Source organism: Polyergus mexicanus, unplaced genomic scaffold (genome assembly GCF_030449975.1).
Source record: "Polyergus mexicanus isolate NDT 795.1 unplaced genomic scaffold, iyPolMexi1.0 SCAF_22, whole genome shotgun sequence".
NCBI classification, from domain to species: Eukaryota; Metazoa; Arthropoda; class Insecta; order Hymenoptera; family Formicidae; genus Polyergus; species Polyergus mexicanus.
Window position 1 is genome coordinate 1,341,295 of NW_027223342.1, and position 24,028 is coordinate 1,365,322.

At 28.2% G+C, this 24,028-nt stretch overlaps 5 protein-coding genes and 1 long non-coding RNA gene across 10 annotated transcripts; 2 read left to right on the forward strand and 4 right to left on the reverse strand.

Moving 5' to 3' along the window:
• Positions 1–79: 79 nt before the first annotated feature.
• Positions 80–3,479, forward strand: Bem46 (abhydrolase domain containing 13-like protein Bem46). 2 transcript variants are annotated; one of them, XM_070312758.1, is made up of 6 exons: positions 80–242; positions 719–1,017; positions 1,171–1,402; positions 1,728–1,921; positions 1,990–2,150; positions 2,494–3,479. In XM_070312758.1, the coding sequence occupies exons 2-6, from the start codon at positions 852–854 to the stop codon at positions 2,764–2,766; spliced, it is 1,026 nt and encodes a 341-aa protein (XP_070168859.1). In that variant the 5' UTR covers positions 80–242; positions 719–851; the 3' UTR covers positions 2,767–3,479. The 2 variants fall into 2 exon arrangements, with proteins under 2 accessions (XP_070168859.1, XP_070168858.1); XM_070312757.1 differs by lacking the exon at positions 80–242 and adding an exon at positions 277–434.
• Positions 3,480–3,601: 122 nt separating this feature from the next.
• LOC138942331 (leucine-rich repeat-containing protein 40) lies at positions 3,602–6,255 on the reverse strand. The gene is made up of 5 exons (XM_070312485.1): positions 5,999–6,255; positions 5,271–5,692; positions 4,444–5,103; positions 4,196–4,374; positions 3,602–4,059 (listed from the first exon to the last, which is right to left on the reverse strand). Exons 1-5 carry the CDS (start codon positions 6,093–6,095, stop codon positions 3,783–3,785), a joined length of 1,635 nt encoding a protein of 544 aa, XP_070168586.1. The 5' UTR covers positions 6,096–6,255; the 3' UTR covers positions 3,602–3,782.
• Positions 6,256–6,500: 245 nt separating this feature from the next.
• LOC138942268 (DNA polymerase delta subunit 3) lies at positions 6,501–8,372 on the reverse strand. The gene is made up of 2 exons (XM_070312378.1): positions 8,150–8,372; positions 6,501–8,064 (listed from the first exon to the last, which is right to left on the reverse strand). Exons 1-2 carry the CDS (start codon positions 8,216–8,218, stop codon positions 6,727–6,729), a joined length of 1,407 nt encoding a protein of 468 aa, XP_070168479.1. The 5' UTR covers positions 8,219–8,372; the 3' UTR covers positions 6,501–6,726.
• Positions 8,373–9,382: 1,010 nt separating this feature from the next.
• On the reverse strand, positions 9,383–15,704 carry Valrs-m (Valyl-tRNA synthetase, mitochondrial). 2 transcript variants are annotated; one of them, XM_070312558.1, is made up of 16 exons: positions 15,284–15,704; positions 14,783–15,011; positions 14,240–14,486; positions 13,914–14,142; positions 13,662–13,841; positions 13,370–13,494; positions 12,874–13,145; positions 12,302–12,584; positions 12,024–12,146; positions 11,769–11,876; positions 11,527–11,686; positions 11,104–11,402; positions 10,738–10,944; positions 10,447–10,558; positions 10,031–10,251; positions 9,383–9,737 (listed from the first exon to the last, which is right to left on the reverse strand). In XM_070312558.1, the coding sequence occupies exons 1-16, from the start codon at positions 15,399–15,401 to the stop codon at positions 9,648–9,650; spliced, it is 3,003 nt and encodes a 1,000-aa protein (XP_070168659.1). In that variant the 5' UTR covers positions 15,402–15,704; the 3' UTR covers positions 9,383–9,647. The 2 variants fall into 2 exon arrangements, with proteins under 2 accessions (XP_070168659.1, XP_070168660.1); XM_070312559.1 differs by lacking the exon at positions 15,284–15,704 and having other exon boundaries at positions 14,240–14,517; positions 14,783–14,866.
• Positions 15,705–15,757: 53 nt separating this feature from the next.
• On the reverse strand, positions 15,758–23,897 carry LOC138942349 (probable ATP-dependent RNA helicase spindle-E). 3 transcript variants are annotated; one of them, XM_070312519.1, is made up of 13 exons: positions 23,815–23,897; positions 23,468–23,693; positions 22,937–23,243; positions 22,248–22,705; positions 21,576–21,933; positions 21,082–21,248; positions 20,181–20,826; positions 19,474–19,814; positions 19,043–19,255; positions 18,115–18,789; positions 17,303–17,761; positions 16,517–16,851; positions 15,758–16,407 (listed from the first exon to the last, which is right to left on the reverse strand). In XM_070312519.1, the coding sequence occupies exons 2-13, from the start codon at positions 23,573–23,575 to the stop codon at positions 16,275–16,277; spliced, it is 4,200 nt and encodes a 1,399-aa protein (XP_070168620.1). In that variant the 5' UTR covers positions 23,576–23,693; positions 23,815–23,897; the 3' UTR covers positions 15,758–16,274. The 3 variants fall into 3 exon arrangements, with proteins under 3 accessions (XP_070168620.1, XP_070168621.1, XP_070168622.1); XM_070312520.1 differs by lacking the exon at positions 23,815–23,897 and having other exon boundaries at positions 23,468–23,749; XM_070312521.1 differs by lacking the exons at positions 22,937–23,243; positions 23,468–23,693; positions 23,815–23,897 and having other exon boundaries at positions 22,248–22,419; positions 22,610–22,647.
• Positions 17,311–19,393, forward strand: LOC138942350 (uncharacterized). The gene is made up of 3 exons (XR_011448293.1): positions 17,311–17,748; positions 18,312–18,488; positions 18,648–19,393. It is a non-coding gene; the product is annotated as an uncharacterized lncRNA (long non-coding RNA).
• Positions 23,898–24,028: the final 131 nt, after the last annotated feature.

The following is a 24,028-nucleotide window of genomic DNA, read 5'->3' on the forward strand; positions in this document are numbered from 1 at the left end:
AATAGCGTTTAATTGACCAATCAGGATAAAAGAGATGAAGATTTCTTTGTTCCTATTGGTCAATTCAATGCTGTTCTACCCTACGAGTAGGATTTTTGAACGCACCCTAGTTCGGGAAAATTACGCTAAATGGCGCGCGCATTCGATGAATTAAAAAGTGAAGCAGATATACGTATAAACTAATCTAGATTTATGTGCATAATTTAGCGCATGAAAGATTAAATTAATGCTCGATGTTTAAGGTATAATGATAACAATCGTGATTGGAGCAATCGTCATTTTATGAATCCTTACGTTTTAGCTTTTATCATAAAAATTCCATTAATTAGGTCGTCCAACTTTGTATGGCCGGTGATTCAACTGTCACTATCGTCTTATAGATTAGATTAGGTTATGATATGTATAATTGACTTCCTCTAATTTACACAATTCATGTAATTTTCTTTTATTTTTATCTATAAGCTGATCTAAGTTATAAATCGATCAAAAAAAATCGTATATAATCAATTTTATTAATTTAATATCGATTTTTTTATTCGTATCATATGTAATCTGTAGATAAGAAAATTATAATTAACTTTTTATCGAAAGATTTTATAATTTTTTGACGATTCTTATTCGTTGCCTCCTATTTAAGAACAAAAATTTAATTAGCACATAAAGATACCTTATAAAATTTATAATAATGTATTGTTATTAAAATGTGAATTTTCTACAGGAGTGTAAAGAATTCCAGTGATTGATTTAATGGATCATGGCTGTCTTTAAACCAAGACAAATTTATTTATTGCAAACAGTTGGACTATTCAGATAACGCAGAGCTTTGTCAAATTAGACAAAACATAGGAATAATGTCCTTCAGAATACGTTTAACTCGCAGTAGACCAATGAGACTTTTGGGTAGCGTCGCCATGAAGTGTTGGGCTTTTAGTGGAGTTTATATCCTTGTCTGCTTCCTTTTATATTGGTTATATGGTGGAATTTTAGCTTTCTTCTTGCTGTGCTTTGCCACGACTGGTTTGTATCTTTCTTGTTATAGAAAGTATTATTTTCTGACAAAATCCTTTATTATTATTATTTTATTAATTCATAGAAGTATTTTTATTAACTGAACGATTTTATATTAAGGTTCTCTATTTTCATATCTGTAATATTTTTATATTATTACAGGAATACTCTACCACAGAGAAGATCAACTTCTTTATCATCCAGAACTGCCATCTCATTCCAGAGTTTACGTGCCAGCTCCTTCAATATTTAATTTACCATACCAAAGTGTGTATACCAGAGCTGCAGATGGTACAATGCTACATATGTTCTTTGTTTCCCAACCAGAAGATAGAATGAGAAAAGCACCTACACTATTGTTTCTTCATGGCAATGCTGGCAATATGGGCCATCGGTATGCAGTATTTATTGTTTTATTTTAATATTGTTCTATTTTTGTTATACATACATATTAGAAATAAGTTAAATATATTACAACAATAATGATTAAAGTATTTTTAGAAATTTTATTAATTATAATAAATTGTCAGAAATGCTCTTTATTTTGATTGTATCTATACAATCGTATTATGTAAAAAATAATGGAATTATGTACATTATTAGTAAGAAATTATTATTATTTATAAGAAAGAAAATATTATATTATTAGTAAGAAAAATTGTATATTAAAATTTATAAAAAAAAAATATAATGTATAAAATATATTTATTTTTTTCTAGGTTGCAAAACATAGTGGGACTGTATCATAATATCCAGTGTAATATTCTAATGTTAGAATACCGAGGATATGGCCTGTCGCAGGGTTCCCCGTCAGAAGAGGGTCTTTACATGGATGCCCGAGCAGGGATAGATTATCTATACAGCAGAACGGATATTAATACTAATGAAATTATAGTATTTGGTAGATCACTAGGTAAGAAAACAGGTTTTATTTTATTATTTCAACCAATATTCATTTTTTAATCACTATTTTTTTGATAGGCGGAGCGGTAGCAATCGATTTAGCCACAAAAGAAGAAAATTCGCAGAGAATTTGGTGCCTTATACTCGAAAACACCTTCACTAGTATTCCAGATATGGCCACCTTATTTGTCGGATCAAAATTTCTACAATATCTGCCACTTTTTGTATATAAAAACAAGGTGAAAAGATATAAAATTTCCAATTTTTTAAAATATTATTTTATACATGGTTATTTCGATTTTCTGCAAATTACGGGCTCTTTTTAAGAAAAATATAGCATATTATTTATTAAAAAGTAGCACAACTTTGTTCTCGATATTTGTGACTTATAAAAGTAATATTATTATATTATATTGTCATTCTTTAATTTACTTGTTGCTATCAAAAATATAATAATTTATTAAATTTTTTTCACATATAATTTTTAAAATAATAAATATGATTTATGACCCACATACACACATATTTTTTGCACAATATATTCTCATATTCTCTCTTATATTTTCGTACTTTTTATTACAGTATTTGTCTATCCTGAAAGTTCGCGCAGTCACAGTGCCCACTCTGTTCATTTCCGGTTTGGCAGATACGTTGGTACCACCTCGCATGATGCAGGATCTCTACAAGAATTGTCGAAGTACGTGCAAACGTATACTTCCAGTCGTAGGTGGCACACATAACGAAACCTGGTACCAGCCGAATTACTATCAAAACATTTGCACTTTTCTGACTGAACTCAGGGAAAATCCCCCTCCAAGAGTGATGTCTAGTCATTGGCAAATCGATGATATCTAATGATGATACTAATTAAGTGCGCCTATTATTACAATTTCAGACATAAGAATCATTTTCATGTGTTATAAACATGGGAGAATTGACTTTATCAAATCGAAATTTCATGAACGTCTTCTTCTCGTACATTATAGCCACAAAGAAATCGATCTTATGACTCAATGAAGAAATTAATAATTACCCTTGCATCCAAATAAGTTATAATTAAATTGAATTAGACTAAATAATTTAATTTTTTGTAAATACAAATCAATTTGAATAATCGATTTAATTTAATTATGATCATTTATATTAATTAGTGATTAAAAAAATATTAATTAGTGCATATAAAAGAAAATTTATGTAATTATAAACTTTGAAGAAACTTTTTTACAATGGAAATGTGTGAATCAAAAATAAAATGTAAATATCTTTGAAAATATGATTTAAAACTGTTAAACAAAAAGCTATCTATCGTTAAACTTATTTATTAAAATAAACAAAATTTTATAACTTTACCAAAGCATGTGTAATCGTAAAAGTAAAATTCTTAATATTTCTATATTTACTAATTATTATTATATATTATTGCAAACTGTGTGGTTCCCGTTACAATAAGTGCTATAATAAAAAGATAAGAAGGGATTAGAGATTATGACAGCTAATTTACACAAGAATATATAAACTGCACTAAATTATATGGAAGTAATAATATCTTTTATGTTTTCCCACAATGACAGTCTTCATGTTTTTATAAGAAAATAAAGATCCAATAAAATAAAGAAAATCGAAGATTCAACTAACGATTTAAATATTATTTTTAATAAAAGACCCAAATCTCTTGAGACTTTTAAAAAATTTTATTTGAAAAAGATATGTATATAATGAACACAAATAATGTGCATCTTTTCTTATCTTTGATCTTATCATCAGCAGGTTTTTTCGATATTTTAATTGGTTACTGAATTATTGAGTTGTCACAAGTTGCATGATTTATTCTATCTACAAATCTACGATTGAGTTGATACTTTATCTATTTACTAAAATTTACGATTAATTCGTCTTTTTTTCGCGATCATTCTTTGAGTCAGCAGAATACCGATTATCGTTAAAATTGCAAGCAAGGTGATCGCCGTGGCCAGAGCAGCTATCATTCCGGGACTGGTTTCGAATGTCACAACCTGTTTGTCAAAGATACTTGCAATATTAACAGTCATTCTTTCTGCTAAATGCGAAAAATCATCGCAAAAAACTTTTCCCTTCCATTTATACCAATGAATCATTCTTTTATTAGTTAATGGAGATGGACCAGCACATCTATAATTTATAAATTTAAAAATAAATAGATTATTTTATTTGCTTATTAAGTTAATTTAATAATATATAAAAATATACACAAAATAAGTTGATATTTATCTATTCATAATTTGTGAAATAATATTATTGTAACTACCTTAAATCTTCTAACAGACTAGGCTTCATCAAGTAAAGTTTTGGGACTATTATATTTAACATCCATTGCAATGAGCAATTGCAAATAAATGGATTACCTTGCAAATTAATGAGATAATTCACATTTACATCAAATAATTCTGATGGCAAATGAGCAAAACAATTATTGCTCAAATCTAGCTGAAAAATAAAGAAAAAGGATTACATGTAAAAATATATTTTTTCTAACAAATTATAAAATGTACTTACAAAACAAATGTTCATATGTTGAAAAACGTTTTTCTCGATTGTACTCAACTTCTTGTTACTTGAAATAGTTATGTTAATACAATCATTCTCTTTCTCCCGCAGCATTAGAAATGCTTCTTTACTAATCTCTTTAATCGTCTCCACAAAATTTACTTCAAGCCTTTCCAATCTCAATTCAGACCGGATTTTTATATCTTTTAGACGATTTTTATTAACTTTTAAAATTCTTAAATTTGGAAAATTCTTGATAGAAACCGTTTCTGGAATCATTCTTAGATTGTTAAAGGATAAATCCAGTATTTCCAAATCTTTCAGAAAAACATCTGGAAATCCTGACAAAGAATTTCTATTAATATTTAGATCTTTTAATCCTTCCAATAATGTTAAATTTTTAGATATATCAGGAATGCGATTGTTTTGAATGTTTAAAATACGAATTGATGATTTTTGTAGTAATAAGTGGTTGATAAAATTGTTTCCTGCATAAAGTTCCAGCAGTGATAATGGAAAATTTTGGAGATTTAAATCGAGAAGATGATTGTTGTTGATGTAAAGTATCTTCAAATGCTGCAGGCAGAACAGTGACTTGGTTGGGAGAATAGTCAATTTATTGAAGGAGAGATCTAAATATTTCAGCTGTGGTAACCCATCAAGAAAATTCTATAAAGTAGTGAAACGAAACAAATAAGAGATTGGTATATTGATATATTATAAAATAGTTACATATTATATAACTATTTTTATTTATGTAATTTATTATTATATAATTATCTTCAACAAATTTAAATAATTTTTACTGACATAATTAAATAAAATTGCTATACTACCAGATTAGTAAGATTGTTGTGAGACACATCGAGAACTTTCAATTTGATTGTTGTGTTTTCTGAGCTTCTTTCCATACTATTAATCCGATTATGACTTAAATTAAATTTGGAAAGGGAAGAGTCTATGTTTAGGATGGAAATATCAAAACCCCATAATAGATTATGGGAGTAATTTAAGTCTTCGAGATCGTTTAGATTCTTGAAGATATCTAAATGTATATTATCCAACTGATTTTGAGACAGATCTAATTTTTTTAAATGTTTCAGATTTTTTAGTTCGTTTATAGGTAAAAGTACTATGTTATTTTTTGAAAGAATAAGTTTGTTTAATGGTTGATGCTGGTCAAGCGTAAAAAGATCGAAGTTAAGGACATCATTGACTCCTAGGTGTTTGTTATGGCAGTCGATAATTGCTCCTGTATCTATAAGAACAGATATATATCATAAAATATTTATAATTAATAATAGATTAAAGGTGTATACATAGTTTACTAATTATTAATTTTATTTACTATTATTTATTTATTATAGTTCTTTTTATAGTACATTATCTTCTCTTTTGAAAGACATGATAATATTTATATTATTACATAAAGACATAATTAATATTTATGATTGGTAGAAATAATATAATATATATTTTTTAATTTTATTATATATCACTTTTATTTATCAGTTATTAATTTTTATTGTTTCTCTTTATAGATTTCTCTTTTTTTTAGACTCACTTAAGGTAGAACATATACAGGTTTTGCATATGTCACACAAACATTTGTTGCGCACAATTAAAAGAAATAACATAATGATATTACAGTAATTAAACATTATGATTCGTAATTTTATTATTCGTGATTTAATTTCACATTCAGACTAAGTATCAATGGTTGCTTATTCAGTTATAGCAACTACTATAACCAATCCTGATAATATATCTGATAAGTACGTTTACCAGATAATGTATTACTCATCTTGTTGCGAGAAATGAAGTGTGATAAATTTAATTGATTTGTGAAATATTCTGTAACAAATCAAATTAATATAATAACTTTGATATATTATACATACCTTTATATTATTTTTTTTCACTCATTTTAAAGGTATTTTCTAAAATATTAAACTGCAACATTTTTTATATTAAAAATTTTTTATTATTAAATAATATTTGAAAATTAGTTATTAATTTTAAACAAAATTTTTAGAATAATAATTGATAAATCAACTAGTTCCTAAACAATAAATTAGCAAGCGCTTAATGATAGTCAAATATGAATTAAAAAAATTTTTCAATATTGCATTACACAAAAATATTAATATTAAATATCATTTATTGTTATTAATGTTGTATATAATATTTATTGTTTAATTCAATCATCTATATCTTAATAAATAATTTATAAAAATATAGAATAAACAAATATTTATGAATTAATTGAACTTTCAAAATTAAGATATAAATCTAAGACTTCTTAAAAAAATCTGTCAACGTGGATTGCTTTTTCTTCACTTTCTCCATCTTTGCTTCTATTTTCTTCACCTCCCTCTTCCTTTCTTCCTCTTTTTTCTCCTCTTCGTCCTCAGAACAGCTTACATAAATATGTTCTTTCTTTGTCACAAAATATTCCCCTTTCTTATAAGTCTTATTGACTAATTTTAGCACCTTTCTTTTGCCATTTTCACATTTTACTTTTGCTGGAGAAGGACTTTTGGATCTTGCAACAACTTCAGGCTCTGAGGATTCAGGAACTGATTCTTCCATCTCCATGTCACTCTGTATATCTGAATCGCTAGAATCACTCTGGACAACAATTCTCTTCCGTTTCTTGGCAGTTTCTTCTGTTTCTTTGCTTCTATTACGCTTTTTTCCACGTAAATTCTCCTTTTTTTTAGCTTTCCTTTTTTCTGTAACTTCTCCCTTTTTGGCATTATCGTTTTTCTTTTCTGTTAATATCATCTCTGTAGGCTTTGAAGGGGATGCAAGTTTTCCAAAAAAATTATCCAAGCTTTCTGAATTTACAGAAGTGCTCTTTGGAGACACTTTTTTAGTGATAGAATTGACAGAGTCTTTATTCTTCTCCATAGAAACTTTATTCTTAGAAGAATTTTTATCATTCTGTACAGAATCTTTATCATTTTTCACAAAATGTTTTTCATTTTCTGTTAATTGTTTAGCTTCCTTCCTTAAAGCTTCATTTTCTTCCATTGAATCTTCCTTCTTCTTTGTCAATTTTGTTTCCTTTAAAAAGTTTTTATCTTCCTTTGTTGAGCATTTATTCTGTTCTTGAAAGGATTTTATTTTTTCTGAATTCTTTGGCTTTCCAGTCATACCAAACAAATTATTAAATCCATTTTTCTTCGCTGTTATGGAATTCTTTTCTACCTTTGATGGATTTACAAAATCTGCAGGCGTTGAATTTTCCAATGTAATTTTCTTTGCAGCTGTACCCCAACGTAACAGCTGCATTTCCTCATCACTTCTCTCTTTACAGGCATCACATTTTATTGCACTGTAATTTATATTTCCAGGACCAGAAGTAGCAAGTAATTCCAAATCCGCAAGGGGTTTGTGAACACTGTAGAGATGCTCCGAAAGGATTTTATTAAACTTTTCTTTAGCCTTCAACAAAGTAGATTCTTTTACTATCTCTACACGCATTTCATTATCCTTTAAAAAGCCTATTAATAAATATGTGCATTCAATATTGTTGTTTTTATATTTTTGGTAGAATTCCCATAAAATCTGTTTTGCTATATTCACATGAACGTGTAACTCATTACTTAGCCATTTATAAGTGACCTAAAAATATTAATTATGCATTAATTACATTTATATACAAAATATAGATAAGCATTATATATGAACGTGTTCCCAATATAATTACCAGCTTATCATTATCAAAAACATGGCCAGCCAAAATTTCCAAGTATTCGTTCAATGTTTCTTTAATCATTTTTCAACAATATATTTGTTACAAATGTCAGTTAATTGATAATGTATATGCACTGAACTATACACCATAAAATGGAACGTGCACGGCTATCCCCCCACCACTACTACTCCGGCCACTAAAGGATAGCTGCAGCTTTTCAAAACTCTCTTTTTACCGTGAACTACCATGACTGAAAACATCGTCCTGCACGCAATCACACCAAATCACACGCGATCTTTAATACCACGCAAATATTTATTTCTATGCTAGATGGTTGAAAATGTTAAAAAGCAGAGAATTAAAATAAATATGAAAAATGGTAAAGTGTATCTTAAAAAACTGCATATCAAGTTATAATAATGGTTTCAGAACGGATAGTACATATGGTCACGTGATCGACGTAGTTAGATAGACAAGAAAAAGTCTGAGAAGCGACAACTTTCGCAGTCCCACATTTCTGGCCGCCAAATCAGCAGAGCCGTGCGCGTTCCAGTATGATATATACGCTGCGGTCGGGAAGACGCTAGAAATGCTTCGAAGCATTGCATTAACCAATCAGAATAAAGAAATCATTACTCTTTTATCCTGATTGGTCAATCAAACGCTTCGAAGAATGTCTAGCGTCTTCTTGACCGCAGCCATAGTTCAGTGCGTATATGATTCATTCGAGTTTAAATATTTACTCCGTTTCGTCAATTTAATCTAATTTTGTCTAAAATGATGTCGATTGGAAAAATTTCGTTAAAGATTTTATCTGATGTTTTGTGACGCTCGCCGATTAATTTATACTGCTTCTTTTACAAGACATTTTTTATTAATTACTTTCTCATATCTTATTGCTTACTACTTCTCTTTGCGTTCGCGATACTTTTATTTTTCACGTCAGTGATCATATGTTAAAGTAAAGAGTGAGGGAGCAAATAAAAGACAAAAGGCGCAACATTTCCATTCCATGCGCATGTAATTTAATTAGAATAATTATAGGGATTGAGGGAAAAAGTCTAAATTGATGGAAATATTTGACTTTAATCTTAGAATAAAGAATAAAAAAAAAAAAAAAAAAAAAGGACTAAAATTTCAATAATTAAAAATTTGAATCGCGAAAATTTAGACTCTAAACATTAGCATATCAGGAAAATTAGATAAATGGCATTAATCAGAACTTCAAGTATTACATATATAATTCCCAAAAAGCATTATGTATTATAATTTATCTGCACCATGTGAGCAAAATGATGCTCTATAATTTTAAACAAATAATCATTATTTCTTGCAATTGCATTTGTGTAAAGTTATTACTCTGTATTTAATTATATGTATGCGCAGTCAACTTGCACAATTTTATTTATAAGAAATCTCAGAAAACATATTTTAATTTATTTGTTAAGTGTGTGTGAAGGAGAGAAGTTATAGTTCTTAGATATGATAGGTATCATATTTTAGCATATATTTAGCAAAAATTCACTTTTTCTTGATTTCTCTTTTCCAATTTTTCCTTTCTTGCAATATTCTTTTTAATCTGTTCCAACATTGATGCATCCTGCAAGATAAATAACAAGCATGGTAACTCCTTTATATATTGTAAAAGATAATAATAAGAAATATAATCTTAGAAATAAAAATACTATATATTATATATAAATATATTGTATTACTTTCCTTTTTTATTTTTTATTAAAAATATATTAATATTGATCGATAATTTCTAGTATATGTACAATATTTATTAATTACTATGAATAATTATATATACACATAGATTTGTATATAATTCTTTGTTATATTTATATATTGTATATTAAAAAAACTATAAAATACTGTTTTCTCCTTTACCGTAACTGCTATAAGTAACGAGCAACCGTTCGTGTGTATATATCGAGTAGTGTAAATGCCGTTATCGTTGTTGTCTTTCGTTGTCTCATTATGAAAATTGCCATCATTAACCGATTCTGTTAAATGAATAGGCACATTCCAGATTCTGCTCACTCCTTTAATAAGGTTCACATTTTCTTGATAAAAATCATAATCATGCGTATTATTGACTAGGATATTAACTGAAAAAAGAAAAAACAGGGAAATCTTTCATATACAATTTTTCACTTCACTATTGCTATTTAATATTTGTCTATATGTATTTGTGCATATATATGTACGTTTTATATATATAAAATATTAATTTTCGTAATAAATTAATTAAAAATTTGAATTATTTAATTAGCATATTTGCTTCGCCAATTATCGAAACCCACCTTCAGGATTTGACTTTTTGCTCACATTCGCCATACAGCTTCTGATCACATTTATCATATTTACAAGCTCGCATACCTTTTCCTCCAATACAACATTTCTTAAATGCTCGAACTGTTAAACAAATAAAAATAGATTAAATAAAAATAAATTATTTAACATATATAATAATGTTCAGCAGGAGAAAAAAGAGGGAAGGAGAAAGAGAAAAAATCACGAATGTATTGAAAAAAATTGATAATATAATATAAAATCTATTTATATAACTTTTATATATATATATATACATATACCTCATACGGCACCGGATAAGAGATCTCCAGTAACGAGGAGACTGACTGAAATCCTGGCAAATTCTTCTTAACGAGTCTTATATATAGGTCGTCCGATAAGTAAGGCGTAATGGGTGCGAGAAGACGCAACGATACTTCCAGGCATTTTGCGAGAGTATCGGAATGTCCGGCTGCATTGCCGCTTCTGAATCCGAATTTTGTGCCCTCCTGTGTTTAAAGAAATTTTATATGTATATATTACATGATTTTATAAGGAATTATTAAATTAAAATTAATTAAGATACAAACTACATTATCATTATTATTATTATGATTAATATTTTTAACATTCTTACACATTTCATAAAATATTGTTTTACATTGTACCACATAAAGATCGCAGAACTCGTAATGCAGAAATTGACGAATTGCGGCAATCGCCTTATGGAAGTTTCGCTCAGCGAACGCACTGTTCACTGTTTCCACCATCCATGACAATCGGCTCAAGATCCATTGATCCAGACTACTTAGATATTTTTTTTCTTTATCTCTGTGTTGTTGATCCTGTTTGCTTTCTTCATCACCATTCTTTATCATCAGTAATATGTATTTACTCGCTTGCCAGATTTTGTTACAGAAATACTTGCTTGTGCGACAATCATCTATATCGAAACTGATGGTACGATCTATAGTAAAAGTTTCTTTTACGATTCTTCTTAACATTTAAAAATTTTTTTAAATGCTTTTAACTTTTAAACAATTTTTCAGATTCTTCTCATATTCATGTTCTTAATATTCTAATTTACTTACTCTTAATATTACGTGCGCACAATGATAACCTCAAAGCATCTGCACCGCAGTCTGGTATTCCTGCAGAGTATGATTTCGCGTTGACACGTAGCGTTCGTTGCAATTCGTCAGCGCTGAGAATGCCCGCTGCGTGATTTTGCCTTGCTTGTGCATTCAATTCCTATGTTACAATTGCATTTTAATTTTATTTTTGTAATATAATTTTAATATATATGTATGTTGTAAGTTTGAAGAATACTCACTTCAAAGTTACATCCATTTATAATGTTTTCTGGTAAGATGACATTGCCAGAACTCTTGGACATTTTCTTGCCATTAGCGTCACACAGGACACCATGAAGCAGAACCTCCTATGCATATATATAGTCATCAATTCAAGCGCATTTACGCTAGAGAAACTATATCTTTACAATATACATAAAACTTTAACAGAATATATATACATATAGAGCACAAATAATTTATTATTTATTAATTTATTATATATAATTGTATACCCTAAATGGCAAATTTTGTGTCATTTCTAGACTTAACATCACCATCCTTGCCACCCAGAAAAGAAAGATGTCATGACCAGTTTCCATCAGTGTTAGCGGATAGTATTTTGCCATGTCCTTCGTCTATGACAATAGTAAGTGTAAAATGTAAAAATAATAAAAATAAAATAACAAACTATTATAATATAATAATAAAAATAAATAACAAAAAGATAATGATAACAATAATAATAAAAAATATATTAAAATATAATTATAGTAATAACAGAAGAACTAACATGTTCCGGCCAACCAAGTGTGACAAATGGTATAATTGCCGAAGAAAACCACGTGTCAAGGACATCAGGATCCTGATGTATGCTCACTGTATCCCCATATTTCTCCCGTGCTCGTGAATATGCTTCTTTTTCAGATCGCGCGATTATCCACGAAGTGTTGCTAATATTACTAGTGGAAAAGACATCATTGTCATCACTATTATTGTTATTATTATCACTATGATTTACGGAATACGCCGGAATACGATGACCCCACCACAATTGTCTCGACACACACCAATCCCTGAAGAAATAAAAAAGGAATTCTTTCTTTCTTTCTAAAAAAATGTATCAAATTTATTAAATTATATTTGCATGTTTAGAATCATTCAGGTGTTCAGAGTTATTCATCTATTTATTCTATTTGTTTACTTACTTATTTATTCTTGTATTTTATTTATTCACTTTTTTATGTATTTCTTTGCATACTTATTTCTTTATTGAATAATTTATTTATTTATATATTTATTTACTTATTTACTCTCATTTATTTATCAATTTCATAATTAAATAATCATATATAGTAATTTTACCTGGGATTTTCAAGCCAGTCATACCACAATTGTTCGTGGCCGCTGTCGCTCGAATCGATCCTTAATTCACCATTCTTTACGGCCTCGTACGCTCGTCTAGCCATTGTCGTACATCGTACGAACCACTGCTCCTTAGGCAGATACTCAATCACATCGTGCGTACGTGAACATCGTGGCAATATCATTCGGTGATGGTCCTCCACGCTCTTCACAATACCTCGCGCCGACAACTCGTTGATGAGCCTCTCCCGTGTGACGAATCTTGATAGTCCCTAAAATTATTGACAACAATAAACAAGAAAATAAATCGATAATAAAATAAGTAAAAAATATAGAAATATATTTAATCAATATTCTATAAAAATATACTAAATAAAAACATTGTATATAGATATACGAGAAAAAAAATATAAAGATATTAAATATATTTAAAAAATATATATATCTCAAAAAAAGAGGAAACGTTGAACTATGCATCTTTTCCAAGTGGTCATACCTTGTATTCTTTGCATACATCTGTCATATTACCAGCCTCGTCGATGACGATAATAACTGGAAGATCGTGTCTTTTGGCAATGCTATAATCCAAGCGATCGTGTGCCGGTGTAATTTTTACCGCACCTGTGTGAGCAAAAAATATATATATTTTTAATTAGTTTAACAATTATAATAATAAAAGAAAGAAATTTTACTCAAAACTTATTAATCTACTTTCTCTCTCTCTCTCACTTTCTTTTTATACATTTTTCGATAAATTTATTTTCTATAAATCTCTTTTTACTTTTTACCAGTGCTAAAATCTCTCTTGACTGAGGAATCAGCTATGACAGGTATGAACGTTTCTTTTATAGGGTGTAAAACTTGTCGTCCAATATAATTCGAATATCTCTCATCATCTGGATGCACAGCAATAGCCACATCCCCAAAAATCGTCTCCAATCTAGTTGTTGCAACTATTAGTTCTTCCTCTGTAAAACCAAATACATTAAAAAATTGGCATATGAAAATCAGTTTTAATTAATATTAATTTTTACACTCACTCGAATCTTTAATCGAATATGCCAGCTTAATTAATTGGCCAACAGTAACTTTGTCATCGTGACCAGGTAACCGGAGTTGCGTCTTGCCATCTATTACGAAATCCTCGACTTCGATCTCTGAGATAGTACTGCGTAACGCCGGAGACCAATTAACGAGATCTCTACCTCTATACAATAGATTCCTTTCATTTAACCGTACGAACGTTTCTATTACTGCTGCATTATGACTCTAAAAGATCACACACAAGTATAAAAATTCAACATCATAATAAAAATAAATATATGTATTTTTTTATATATACGATAAAACAGAAAATACACATTACTTCATCAATAGTAAAATATTCTCTGTTCCAATCAAGTGTGGCACCAAGAGCTTTCAGCTGCTGATTGATAATCGTGGCCTTCTCCATCTTCCATTGCCAGAGTAATCGTTCGAACTCGGCGCGATTCATATCATTCCGCGTAATGTTTCGCGTGCGCCGTAACATACGTTCCACCACCGCCTGCGTCGCGATTCCTGCATGATCCAGACCTGGTATCCATAACACCGGATGGCCTTTCATTCTGTGCCTGTATGTATGTGTGCACAGTAGAGAAAAATCTATAATATAATAGTAAATTTACCTATGGTAAATAAATATATCAATATAAAAATATGATATAATAATAATAAAATTATTAATATAATTAGTGCCATCTCTATATATAGACTGCATTTCGATATTCACTATCAGTATTGAAAATCTATAATGTCAACTGAAACGCAGTCATAATAAGTTGTATATAGTAATCAAAAAAAAGTTTGACTGTAATATATGATTGTAATATAATGTAATATAGCTCTTATTGCTATTAATATTACTAACCATCTCACTAGGACATCCTGGATTGTAACAGTAAGAGCGTGACCCAGATGCAACACTCCTGTTATATTGGGCGGTGGTAAGACCATACTAAAGGGTTCTTTACTCTCTTTTTCCTTGTGCTTGTCATTTCTTGTCCTTGCTATCCTGGAGGCAGTAAAGTAATTGTTGTGCTGCCAGATATCGTACCAGCTTTGCTCTACATCTTTCGATTTAAACGTCGCGGGAAAATCTGCAAATTTAAAGCAAGGTATTACTTCTCTTTTACTCCCTCATTTGTTTCTAATTAATATTTTTTCAGTTGATTTTAATTAAAATTTTATTTTATATGTTCTTGCCAATATGCGAAAAAAGTTAAAGTTATTCCTACTTTTCAGAGAAAATTCTTCGCAAATGACTATAGATAAACTGAATACATACACAAATTCAAGTACAGAAAACATGCACATATATATGTATCATTAATAACAGATTTATATATAAGATATAATAAAAAAGATGTACCTGTTAATCTTTTATTATTGCATAATTCTGCAGTTGCGGTTGAAGTGCAATAATGTAATCTCTGATAGAGAAAATTCATTCGTAGAAAAGAATAATCGCTCAACGTACGTTGCATCATTGATGCTATAATTTTATTCGTGAAAATCAAAAATAACAAACGACAAATTGTATTGTAGAGCAAATTTATTTATTAATTCAATTAGTTATATTCGTCATGTTCTTTACATAAAAAAATATATACTTTTGACATAACCTTTACACGCGCGAACCACACTACAAAATTAAATTTCAATCAAATTTCAGACTTTTAGACTGCAAACCATGCAACCATGCTCTTTATGTCATTAAGCCTATTATGCGGCGTCTACAATAGAGATTTTAAGTCCTAAACCTTAAGAAATTGACCAATCACAGTCTTGTATTCTTTTCATACTTGACTGTGATTGGTCAATTTCTTATAATTTAGGGCTTAAAATCTCTATTGTAGACGCCGCATTAGGTTACGTTAAGCCTATTATACGCATTAAAGATATAGATCTGGCCAATCGACACGGAAACTTTTTGTCTCTTTTGTCCTGATTGGTCAAATCCTAATCTCTCCAATATGCAGTGTATATACACGCTACACAGATGCGATGTAATTACATGTAAATATGTAATCGGTGTATCTATATAAATTTTATGGACACATAAATTATGTTATACAAATCTGAATAACCCTTATAAAAAATAACAGTGTTTTAATCCATAAATGTATCAAAAAATTAAATCGAATATATTACCTCCACACAAATGCAAAATACAGATTAACACATCTTAATAAAAAAAAATAACATTCACATTTGCTCATAATAGAAAAAATATAGTCATTTATAATAAAATTAAGTTATTAATTACCTTAATCTATCTTAAGCAAAGTATCTTGACTTTAATTTGGAAATAATTTCTTGATCTATAATAGTGATATAATAATGATATAATAATGCTGTAATTAATTCTGTAATGTTTTTTCGTTTTTTATATGTTGTTCTGAATAAAGATGATTGCGTAGTTCCAATAGACCAAATGTCTCTATTTCACATAGCTTACAGAAAATGGCCACATTCTTCATCTTAAGTACATCTCTGGTAAAAAAATAAAACATATATATATATATATATATATATATATATATATATATATATATGTATATATGTATATGTGTTAATAAATAAAAATGTAATGTTTACATACTCGTGAGCAAAACGTTGCAATTCCAAAAGATGCTCTAGCATTTCCTCCTTTTTCTCATCTATCTCGCAAAGTTCTAATGCTTTATGCAGCGGATATATATCGCATTGTCTTGTTGTTTCTCGAATGGATGGCAAAAAGTATAATTTGTCATAATAATTCCATTTATCAAAGCAATAATCGATCTCGTCATTCAATGGATTATGTGATTTTCTTTGTTTGTCTCTTAGTTCAAGCAAAATATGTTTGATTTTATTTTGACAGATAATAATATGTTCACTATTGGAGTTTTGATTTAGTTGCATTCCTGCATTCATCCAATAACGTAATTTATTTATCTGTAAGAAAAAATTGTGTATAAAAATTGACTATTAATGTTATTATTATTTTGCTATTATTAATGAGAGATAATAAAAGGAAAAATGATATTAATAGATTATAATAGAATTAAAAGGAATAAAATAAAATAAATAGAAAATGTTTGTAATTTGTTAATAAAATTAATAAATTATGTAACAGATAGCAAAAAATAACAATATTTTTTAAATAGTTAAATGTAATATATAGAATGTGTCATATACATATATTAAATTCTATGTAAAATAATTTCAGAATATAATAGAACACATGGAAGAATAAGAAATTTTTTTTCATCTTTTTTTAGATCTAAAAGTAGAAAATTTTGTTCGTAATTTTTCGAAATTTTAGACAATAAATTAATCATTTAATTAATTTTCTTACACTCTACTTCGCTAAATTATTAATTTATTATTTTTATCATCAATATACCTCTTTAATATCGTCGATCGTGATTTCCACGTCAAACTTAATTTCCATATCGTGATCGGGTAACATAGCCTGTCTAGTAAAATTATCAATCGGTCCCAAACCACATAAAGCTCCTGTATAATAAGTCCTTCGTGAATTGCGTCTCAATTCCATGCGCGGTGCGAAGATTAGCGCGAGCAATGCTGCAAGTCCGGGAATATTTGGCAGGGAAGTGGTATTTTTCAGAATTAATCTTCCACTATTTAATCTTTGATTGACGATCTGAGCAACCAAAAGACGTCCCGACGATCGGTCGTAATCATCATCCAAAAGAACACAATTCACAGAATTCAAATCTATAATTGCCCTTTTTAATTTTCCGACTGATGTCAATTGGATCAATTCCATTTCTAAAGGAGAGCATGGACCTTGAAGTTTTATGCTGGAGTTACAATCTTCTTCTTTAGGTGAATTAGGATACTAAAATCATATATATAGAATCACATACATGTATATATATACATACATTTTTATAAATTATAACATTAGTCATATATATTAATTTTCTTGAAGTATTATTATTATTATTATTATTATTATTATTATTATTATTATTATTATTATCACACACTATTCTCTTAATCTGTCTTTTTATATTGTTTTTATCTATGTAAGGCAGAAAAAAATATATAAATTATCTACGCACTTTATTATTTAGTATAAAAATTAATAATTAGAAACAAATATCAGAATTAAAAATATAAAAATTGATATTACGTTATTACTAAATTTTAAAAAAATTGGCATGTTAAAAAATCAATTATTTTATTTACTTTTAATAAGTGATCCTTATCATACTGTTCCTCTTCGTAAAATTTTTTCTCCTCCATTGATATTGTTTTAAAGTTACTTATATTTACTCTCAGTTCATGATTATATGTTGATAAATAACATTCTTCTTTTCTTTTAGCATATCCTTTCTCAATCATATCGTTATTAATATTAAATTCTTCTCCTTTTTTATCAACAGCAATCAATTCCAAATTAACAGTATTATCAACAACTGAATAAATCTTGCCAAAAATCTTTCTGCTTTTCTTAATTTGCATTTCAAAATAATTTTTCGAAATTTTTGACCATCGACCATGAAAATTAGCTTGATACGAAGGTTGCAGAAAAGCCAAATTGCAATGGAATGCTAAAGAAGGTATTTCCAAAATTTTGATATCATTAATTTTTCTTAAATCGCTACATCGAACTCGAGAGGAACGACCATTATCGATGAAAAAAATGTCGACTAGTTCTCCTGAGATGAAATCCTCAATTATTGCACGATGATAAATTAAAGATTCTTTTCTTTCCATAGGGGCAGCAATTATGGCTGAAATTTTGGGGAGAGAAGAAAATTCTTTTAAGGGGTGTTTATTAAGAACATCTTCAATCATTTGTAATTTACAATGGGTGACATTATCATCGAGAATCGCCCAGAAATATCCAGGGCTGATAATCTAAAAAGATATTAACTGATATATATCAATATAGAATGTGTGTAATGAAATTAGATAAATAACTATCCAACAATAATCAATCAAGAGTGAATAGAATTCATAGAGTGAATAGAAAAGCAATGATTTAATAAATCCATAAATATCTTGTAAATATAGTTACAAATGCCTCTATATGGCAACATAAACACGTTTATGTTTTTTTTAAATTCTAATTCTTATTCTTTATTCATTTATAAGATAAAGAATAACTTACAGTTTGTATAAATAGAGGTATAAAAGTGACATCAAGCTCTGGCAATTCCGGCCTAATTTTGTAATTATCACTCTCTATCTCCCTTAAATCTTTATGATAGAAAAGAGTTCGTTCAAATTTATGAACATCATAATATTTTGCTCTTTTCTGTGCTTCTTTTATATTCAACAAGTTTATCTCGATTGGTACATCACATTGTCTCATCTTGACAGCCTGATAAACAAAAAAATTAATAATATCGGTTACATAATCATAATATTTCATAATCAATATTTTACTAATTTTTCGTATATATATTTCTTATATTTTATATAGATGTGTGCTTATTATTATTATTTATATATATTTATATATAAATTATATATTATTATATTACGCACATACATACACACATGTATATAACATAATAAATTAAATAAATTAATAATTACCTGATACACAAAGTTAGATATATTGTAAAAATTGTCATTCATATGTACTTCCTTGTGAAACTGCACATAAACACGTTTTGATTTATCAAAAAACACTGCTATTTGTTTTTCTGGAATTTCTAGATGCTTGGCAAAAATTTCCTGGAATTTTTTAGCATACAAATATCCAGGCTGTTCTATTGGCCATCCTCTTAGATAGACTGTCTTCATGGGATCTAAGTTACCCAAACTCATTATAATATTTTCTTTATGAATTTCCGGATTTTGCATACGTTTGACAAAGTAATTAGGATAGAATGCTCCTGCAAGAACGACTTTTAATATAAAATCGCGATCTGTATCTGAAAATAGAAAAGAATAGAGTTGAAAAAGAATTGAATCTGATTGTGAATATGTTATAAAAATAATCTAAAATAATCGACAATAATCAAAATATAAATTAGAAAACAATTTAAAATAAAAATTTTTTTTAGAAAATATGTATATAATTCAGAAATAAGAAATAAAACAAAATTACAAATGATAAAATATAATTGAAAGATAATTAACAATAATTTAAAAATGATGATAAAAAAAAACCACAAATCTAATAGAAAAATAATCAAAGAAAATTAAAAATTATTAAATAATAATTAAAAATGATTAGCCAAAAACTAATTAGGAATACAAAAAACCAATAATTATAAAAACTAAATAAATGATTATACCATGCCAGACGCCTTTATTAACTCCAATACTCTCCTCAATTCCTAATCTCAGCAATCTCTGAGTGATCTCGTTTATTAGAGCATCTAACTCACGTAAAGTTTTTAATTGGACTCCATTTCTCTGGGCCCATTGTCTTTCGGCTTGATAAGTAGTTAATCGACGATTCGCTTTTTCATTTTGCCACTTTTTGTAAACATTTAAAGTTGCGATGCAATCACTATCAGAATCGTTAGCCCATTTTCTACGAGTGGCATAAGAAGAAATATTAGGACGGCATTGTACAATATTAAAAATGTCCTTGATAGCCATACTGGTGCCCAGAATAATAGCATCTCGTAAAACTCCAAAAACCTGACCCAGCATAATTAATTTCGTAATTCGTACATCAAGCGGAAGAAACGCCATTATTCTACCGAGGTCGGTTAATTTCCCGTCAAAAGGTTGAAAAGAGTTATCCTCGTTTACTAACGCCCCGACCTCTTTTAGGGTCAGGATGGTGGCCGCTAAATTAGAAAGAGAGGGTGGATCTAGAGAAAGGGAGAGAAGAGCACGTGGTTCATCAAGGTCGAGAATCTTGGCACGAAGAACGATGTTGGCGAGTGGAGCGCGAAGCATTTCCGGAGTGCTCTCATCGTCAAAAATGTTCTGTAAGTTTCGTAAAGAATTAATCCATATATTGAAAAAATATATTGGAAAAATTGAAAAATATTGTAAATTTCAATATATAAAATATCATATATTAGACAAAAATTATTTTTTTTTTTAAATGCAATATTCCTATAAAATATTTCAAAGATTTAATGAACAATTTTAATCTTTTACATATTTATAGAGATTCTTCTTAAAGTATACAGATTATGAGAATAATAAATATTATAAATAACTAAGAGCATTACTTACGTTATAAAATGCTTTTGGCACTAATCTGTACACTCTGCCATTCATTACACGACCAGTACGACCAGCTCGTTGTGTGCAATTTGCTTTGCTTGCCCAACAAAGTTTTAAACTTTGATATTGAGTATTAGGATCGACCACCAACACTTTTATAAGACAAAAGTCTATCACTATAAATAAGCATTTATTAAATTATTAATTTACTTATTAACTTTTTTTTATTATATATTCAACAATTAATTCTTATATTATTAAAAATTATATGCATGCATGCGCATGTATACATATATATATATATATATATATATATATATATATATGTGTGTGTGTGTGTGTGTAATTTTAAAGAAATATTAGAAAATAATAATATTATATATTTATACAATATCTCTTCTTTAATATTTCTTCACAAATACTTTTTCATGTTTTTTAAATATTTTTGATACCTTTTTTTTCTGAATAATTATAATTGTATAATTTAAAAGACTTTTATTTACCATACTTTATATCTGGTACAGTAATACTGCTTTCAGCAATATTTGTGGAAAGTATAATGCGTCTGTAACCTTCCGGCGGTTTGTGAAAAATCCGTTGCTGCTCATCACTAGAAATCAATGAATGCAAAATTACCAGATCCCATAATTTGTTCATATGGTAAACTGATGATAGGTAATTATACAGTTCTTCAATTTCATAAATTCCGGGTAAAAACACGAGAACAGCATGTCTCTGAAGCGACTCCAAATCTTCTTCATTGTCATTAATATCAATTTGATCCAGAGCATTGATGATAAGGGTACAAAAGTTGATCATGTTTTCAGTAATTTTTGGTTCTATGAGGGATACCTCCGGTATCTGTAAAATATGAGCTTATTACATACTTAATATAAAGTTATATTATATTAGAAAATTATTACACATATTTATTAATGATTAGTTATTAAAATATAGTCTTTACACATTACTGTACAAAAAATTTGTTATTGCATATTTATTATAAAATAAGATCTGCAATATTAAAATATAAAAAGATTCTTTAAATAATTTTCGTTTATATAATAGTAAATCGTAATAAATAATAATTTTAATAGATATTAATTAATAGAATTATACATAAAATGATTAAATTTCGGATAATTATTGTTATCAGTTTTTGTAATTTAACTCACCACTCCTAGATTTTCTATTTCATCCAGATAATACGTACAAATATTAAAATTTCTTTTTTCCGGAATCGTGACAATAGACGCCGGTACTAGCTCATTTTCTACTTTGGTAGAAAAATATTCCGCGAATCTCGTTACATCGATCGTTGCCGACATAAGAATAATTTTAACTTGTCTAGAATTTGTCCGCAATAATTTTTTAATGATTAGTAAAAGAAAATCCAAATCTTGATCGCGTTCGTGAATTTCATCCAATATAATATGTGTATATCTCAACATATGTTTATCATGAATCAAAATATTGAGGAGGATCTCAGTAGTGCAATATGTTAAGCGGGTGTCAGATGAAGTTTCTGTACGCATACCCACTTTGTAGCCTATAAGACTACCAAGAGGCCATCCCCCTTCTTGGCTAACTCTTTTGGCAATATTTATTGCAGCAATTCGTCTTGGTTGTGTAACTAAAAAAAAATATGAAAACCTATATATTATAATAAATTATTAAAAATTATAAAAGAATTATAAATTATAACAGAAATTTATAAACACTTCTTTATGTCAGCTTTTCAATATATTGTAAATATATTAAAATTTTACTTATATTATTTATCACTGAAAATGTTATATGTATTTTATATAATAAACGCGTGTTTAATATAAATATGTAATAAAAATTATATCTAAAAATATACCTATAATATTGCAATTAAGTCTCTTCTTAATATTAGCATCAAGAATAAATTGGGGAATCTGAGTGGTCTTTCCACAACCGGTTGGTCCTTGAATAACAACTACAGAATTCGTTTCAATTATCGATAATAATTTATTTTTCATATAAATAATTGGCAAACTATTATATTTTGGCTGATAAGTAAAATTGCACTCTTGGTAATCTTTTGCTAGATCTTCTATATAAAGCTTTTGCAAATTGTCATCTAATGCTTCAAATATTGCATTTAATTCGGATTTCTTTGTATCGGCATCTTTACTATTTACAAACTGAAAGTAATATAGAAATATGGAAAGTATTTTCCATAAAAATATATGCATATATACAAATAAAGACATTTTAAAACTTTTTAAAGATATTAATTTTTATTATGGTTTATTATATTATGGTATAATTGTATCTATATTATGAAATTGATTAATATTAATTATATTGAATTAAATTGCTATAAAAAATATTAAGCTTTATCAGATATAATAATGAATTGTCCTACCCTTAAATATTCCTCAGCTTCTGCTTCTGTGTAATTCTTTACATAACATTCTTCCATCGCTTCCTCAGATTCGATAACACAACTGTGTCTTTTACTTAATGTATCCATTGTTTTACTTCATATAGCGTTTTACGTGAAGTATTAATTTAGATCCAATGAATAAAGAATACAAAAAATATTCAGATTGTAAATTGAACTCTCTATTATTATTTATTATATTTGTAACCTGTATAAAAATATGTACGTTTACATAAACGCAGATTATAATAAAATAGCAATTGGTTAATTATGTACTAAATTTTTAAAATGTCAACATTCAAAAAAACCAAAGATTGTTAATTTTATACCGATGTTTATAAATGTTCTTTCTTTCTTGATCTCAATCTTTATTTAACAGGGAAAACCCGACAAATCTCGTATTCAAGTGCGATAGCACGTTTGTAATAATCCGATGAGCCATTGGTCACATGGTCACATCGCGCTTTAGTCGAAAAGATAGTAACAATATGGCGTAGCTAATCAGATTTATCTTTAATTTTGGATCGACCAATCAGATCCGTT